Here is a 6000-nt window from a genome sequence, read left to right as displayed (position 1 = left end):
CTGTGTACTGGTGCATTTGATGACCTGCCCTGTTGTCACACTTCGCCCTTCTGTTGATGTCTGATCCCTTTCTTGGGGTCATCTTGAACTAGTAACATCTTATCTGATACAGTCGCTCTTCCTCAAGGAGTTTTACCCAAACCTTAAACTTACCCCCATTTGTCACAGCCAAGGTACAGAGGCAGGAAACATGCAGTCAGGGAGCTCATTGGATCATATTTTTCAACCAGTATTTGTCTGTCTTTCTCCAAAAATAATTGCATGAGCTTAGTTGATTAGAATAATTCGTTTTTTTGGTTCCTACTAAACAAAGTCCTTTCGATGTAGAACAGGTAAAGATGCAGTGTGATGAATTCATTATAAGACTGGATGTGAGGTTCCTTGTAATCCTGTCACTGGGTCTGCATCATACAACACTACTATGACATCATCTTGTGTCACCTCCATCCAGCCTCTATGGGGAGCCCCAGCATCTGTCACCTTCTTTGGTCCTTTCTTTGAGCTTCTAGTAGCACCCTCAGTTTTTTGTACGATGGAGCTACCAATGTAGTTGGGGCTGTGATCCGAGATGGCTGTTGTGAAGCTTCTTGTACCAGCCCCAACTACCCAGGTTCCTCCTCTGTGCGGGTGCACATGGGGTCCTGGAAGTGTCATGAAGGGGGGTATTCAAAGCATGTGCTGGAGAAAAAGTATTACAGGTAAGTAATTCCAAATAACATACTGGGTAAATCCCAATGCTGTGATTGTTGTGTAATTGTAGTTATTGTGTTTCCTTGCAGTTGCCCCTCAAGCAGCGGTTACACGAAGAAAGACCAGCGATCGCACCTTTCTCACCGGCTACGCGTATGGATTTTATCCCAGAGACATTGAGGTGAAATGGGTCAGGAATGGTGTAGAGATTCCTTGGGAGTCGAGGGACATCCTGCCAAACCCTGACGGGACCTACCAGGTCAGGACATCAGTGGAAGTTCAGGAAGGAGATGATGAGAACATGTACAGATATGAGGTGTATCACAGCAGCCTGCCGGACACTGTGACCGTGATGTACGGTAAGTGCACTGTGGTCTGTAGCGGGGATTGTGACGGTGGCCTACATATTGATTTCCCATGGTCCCTGGTTTGATCTGTTCCTGTCTCGGGCATCAGGCCCAGCCACAATAGTGGAGTACCGTTTTTATGGGGAGGTTTGTGGGAATACTGGATGGTAGACATTTTGTGGATCCCTGCAGATTCCAGAAGTTTCCCTCACAGAAGTATGAGGAAAATGAATGATTTTCACAAAAGAGCGGCATTCTGGCACAGACAGCCTAGTGGGATCCATGCAGGTCACCCCACCCTCCCCTCCTCTGCAAGAATGGAATCAGGGATCTTTGTTACAGAGTGGTGCTATCCTCTCTGTAGTTAGAGTTAGGATTCCCAGAGATTGGAATTTTTGACCATTAATAACTTTGCGCCCGTTTGACAAAATTGTATGACAGTTTGAAGACCTACACTTTTTTCTACTTTGGCAGACAAAGCAAACTTTTGCAGAGATTCATCAAGAGGATGCAAAGTAAAAAAAGGGGGGGGGGGCTAAAACCCGTTTTGGCCCCAGTATATTTCCCATATTTCCCATACACTCTCTACTTGCATGTAGCAGGCAAACGCCCAGTTGGATTTACACAAGGCAAGTATTTTTAAAGTTAAAAGGTATTTTAACTTAGAGATATCAGTTGTTGCTCTAGTTTCACAACATTTCGCACAAGTGCAGCGGTACATGCAACGACAAAGCATCACGAAGCTGGCTAATGACCGCCTTTGCAAACGTTAATGGCAGCCATCTTGTGTTAAGTACATTCTGACTGAGTTCTGGGTTAGGGCCTTCAGTATACTAAGTATTAGGTTTTAGATTGTTTCCCTACCTACTCCCACTTTTTTAAAGTGGTAATAGGTAGGGTAAATTATTTGTAAGTTTCTATATGTTTAAAAATATATATTTAATTTTTTTTACAGATATCACAGTACTTCTGAGTACCGCGGTATTGATATATATATTTTTTGATAAATTTGTTAAAAAATTACAAATACATTGTACTACACTATATTCCACACATATTGGCCATCATTGCGACCCTGGTGGTCTTAAGGCCACCGGGGTCGCGGTAGCGGTCGGACCAGATTACGACCGCCAGCACCACCACTTTTCATCAGCACGTAGCACCTCTAGGAGGTGATGCAAGTGTTCCTCCCAGCTGTCACTGTAGATGGCAATGTCGTCTAAGCAGGTGGCACAGAACGCCTCTTTACCAGCCAGGACCCTGTTAATCAACCGTTGGAAGGTGGCAGGGGCATTCTTCAAGCCAAACAGCATCACCTGGAATTTGTAATGTCCCTCTGGGGTTGAGAATGCTGATCTTTCTTTTGTCCCCTCAGTCATGGCGATCTGCCAGGGGACGGGGTATGCATCCGTCTTGGTGACCCAATTGAGACTAATGTAGTCCACACAGAACCGAAGTTCTGGTTTGGCTCCTGGTGGGGCAGTCTTTGCTACTAGTACCACTGGGCTGGACCAGGGACTGTTAGAGGTTTCAATCACCCCGAAAACTAGCATCTTGGCAACTTCCTCCTTGATGCTGGCTTTCACCCCGTCTGACAAACTGTAAATGTTGTTCTTTTACTGGGGGACTGTCTCCCGTGTCAATGTCATGGACGCACCTGTTTCAGTCCAGGGGTGAGGGAAAACAGGGAGGAAAACTGTCCCAGTAACTGGTACCAGTCACCGCCCTGGTCTAGGGTCAGGGAGTCGGAGAGGTTGACACTCTCCACTGACCCCTCATGTTCCTGTGCAGAGAGGAGGTCAGGGAGATGTTCACTCTCCTCTTCCACAACCTCATCTGTCACAAGGAGCCTGCTGACTTCAGACCTCTCAAAGTGAGGCTTGAGTATGTTGACATGGAGCACTCTTCGGAGTTCCTAGGGGCCTGTAGGTCCACTAAGAAAGTGGCCTCCCCCTTACGCTCCTTTATTTTGTATGGGCCAGTCCAGCGGTCTTGGAGAGCTCTGGGCTCTACTGGCTCCATGACCCATACTTTGTGGCCAGGTTGAAACTCCACCAGAATGGCCTTCTGATCATACCAGCGTTTCATTACCTCTTGACTGGCCTCAAGGTTGCTTTTGGCCTTTTTTCAGAAGCGGTGCATCTGGTTGTGGAGGGCCAACATTAGCTTACCACATCCTGGGGGGTTTTCTTGGGAGCTTTCTCCCACCCCTCCTTGACAATGCTTAGAGGCCCCTTAACAGGGTTGCTATAGAGGAGTTCAAAGGGACTGAATCCTACCCTTTTCTGTGGCATCTCTCTGTAAGCAAAGAAACGGCATGGCAAGAGGATGTCCCACTTACACCTCATGGCCTCAGGTAGGCCTGCAGTCACGCCCTTCAAGGTCTTGTTGAATCTATCAACCAGACCATTGGGTTGAGGGTGATCGGGCGTGGTGAACTTGTAAGTTACACCACACGCATCCCACATGGACTTTATGTATGCAGACATGAAGTTAGTGCCTCTGTGAGACACTATCTCTTTGGGGAACCCGACTTGGGTAAAAATCCCCATCAAAGTTCTGGTCACCACAGGTGCAGTCACCATCCTCAGAGGGATTGCCTCTGGGTAGCATGTGGCACAGTCCACCAAGACCAGGATGAACCTGTTGCCTAGTGCTGTCTTTGAGTCCAATGGACCAATGATGTTGATGCCCACTCTTTCAAAGTGGGTGCCAATGACGGGTAGTGGGATCAAGCGAGCTTTGAGCTTTTTCTCTGACTTCCCACTAGCCCTGCAGGTAGGACAGGACCAAGATAATGTATCTTAGGCTGTCTTCATTGAGGGCCAATAGAATTGGGCAACAAGCCTGGCAAAGGTCTTGTCTTGTCCTAAATGTTCTGCCAGGGCTATGTTGTGAGCCAGAAGGAAGGCCCAGTAACACTGGGGGACCACCAGCACACATGCTGCCCAAGTACCCAGAACCTTAGGCTCACTATATAGGAGATCATTCTCCCAGTAAATTAGGTGATCCCCAGAGACTTCACCTGTTGCATGGGCTGAGGCCTGTCGTCTCAAGCCCTCAAGAGTGGGACAATCTTTCTGTGCTTTGCAGAACTCTTTTCCGGTGAGCCCACCCTCAACTTGCCAGCCAGCAAGCTCTGGTTGGCTCAGGGGCCTCCTCCTCAGGGACTCCGTCAACCTCCACCATGGGAACTTAAGGGGCTGGTTTGCCATGCCCCTTGCCCCTCTCCTTGGCATCTGTCTGGGCCATTCTTCCAGGCTCCAGACGCCCTTGACTCCCCTGCCAGGCAGCCATAAACCGTGTGGCCATCCAGACTCACTCAGGCAATCCCATCATCTCCATGTGAGACGTGAGCTGTACCTCCCTCCAGGTAGTGTGCTCCAAGTCATTGCCTAACAGACAATCTACAGGCATGACAGGGCTCACAGCTACTTTCAGAGTACCAGAGACCCCCCACTCAAAGGGAACCAGAGCCACCAGTAGATGGCTCTCACGATTGTCAGCGACTATGATTTGGTGGAATATGTTCGGTAGGACCTGCTCTGCTGACACCAGCTGACCCCTGACAGTAGTCATGCTGGCTCCTGTGTCACGCAGAGCATCCACCCGTTGCCCATTAATAGTCACCCACTGCCTGTACTTAGAAGTATTGGCAGGCATGTGGGCTTTTGGCACCATATCTGCATCCCCCAGGGACACTAGGGTTACCTCTAGCTGTTCCCCAAAGCTGCCTGGGACTACCTCCTCCCCGAGCACTCACTACCCAACCCATGTGTCTGCCCACCAGTGGGGGGCTGTGCCCGCTTTGGACATTTGTAGTCCCCCTTAGAGTGACCAAACTTTGAGCACTCTGCACATTGGGGTACACACCTCCCTGTCTTGTGATGAAAGAATCCTTTCTTCTTAGTCTCAGTCTGGGACTGGTTACCACTGCTCCCTTTGGAATTATTTTGGGAGCCTTTAGAGAACTCATTTTTAAGTTTTTCTCCCCCCTCTTTCTTCTGTTGGGAACCCCGACCACCTTTGTGGGTGTCCTCCCCTGATACCTTTCTGGACACTCTGGTGCTGGCCCAGAGGTCTGCATCCTCAGCAGGCTTCCTGGGATCAGTCAGCTTACTGTCTACTAGGTGCTGGTGCAACTCTGTAAAGCAAATACTGAGCATATGCTCTCTCAGGATAAAATTGTGCAACCCATCATAATCACTGACTTTACTGCACCGCACGCAGCCATTCAGTGCTTTACTGGAAAAATCAATGACGTCTACACAGGTTTGGTTGGGAAGCTTCTTAATGTCCCTAAACCTTTGGCAGTACTTTTCAGGGGTCAGTCCAAATTTGGCAATCAAAATGGCTTTCATGGGAGTGTACTTGGTCTGGTCCCCAACCTCTGATGTTAGACGTGTGTCGCTCCTAAGTGTTGGCATGTGTTTCCACAGACCCACCCCCAGTGCTTGTCAGGAGCCCCATGAGCCCTTAGTGCAACTTCATAACCAGAAAACCACTTATCAGTGTCCTCTCCCACCACATAACTGGGCACCAAGTCCTTGGGTATACGAACCTTCTTGTCTCCATCAGGTACTGTGTGTATGCTGCCACCATCACTGCTGGATTCAGACTGCCTAGCCTTAAACTCCAGCTCTTCCAGACTCAGTTCATGAGCCAATAGAAGATTCTTCTCAGCTAAGGCTCTTTCAGGCTCAGCCTGCCTTTCAGCTCTCCTCTCCTCTGCCTCTATTTTAATCTTGCCGATTGCAGCTGAAATTCTCTCCCCTCTTGTAGGAGGCTGGCCTGACTTGTAGTGGGTACCAGAGGTACTTACACCTTGTGCCAGGTCCAGTTATCCCTTATTAGTGTAGAAGAGGTGTTTCTAGCAGCTTAGGCTGATAGAAGGTAGCTATGGCAAAGCAGCTTAGGGTGAACTAGGAGACATGTAAAGCTCCTACTATACCACGGGTGTCAT

The 6000-nt window shown here is 48.8% G+C and overlaps 1 protein-coding gene across 1 annotated transcript in view; it reads left to right on the top strand.

Annotated features, from left to right (window-relative positions):
* Positions 1-568: 568 nt before the first annotated feature.
* Positions 569-6000, top strand: part of LOC138301826 (RLA class I histocompatibility antigen, alpha chain 11/11-like) — a 129141-nt gene continuing 123709 nt past the window's right edge. Inside the window, exons 1-2 of the mRNA XM_069242323.1 lie at positions 569-698; positions 780-1049. Coding sequence (XP_069098424.1) covers positions 569-698; positions 780-1049 — 400 coding nt within the window. The remainder of the gene's footprint in view (positions 699-779; positions 1050-6000) is intronic.

This window comes from Pleurodeles waltl, chromosome 6, assembly GCF_031143425.1.
Source record: "Pleurodeles waltl isolate 20211129_DDA chromosome 6, aPleWal1.hap1.20221129, whole genome shotgun sequence".
In the NCBI taxonomy this organism is placed as follows: domain Eukaryota; kingdom Metazoa; phylum Chordata; class Amphibia; order Caudata; family Salamandridae; genus Pleurodeles; species Pleurodeles waltl.
Note: the sequence above shows the minus strand (reverse complement) of the source record. Positions and strands in the feature narration are given on the sequence as shown.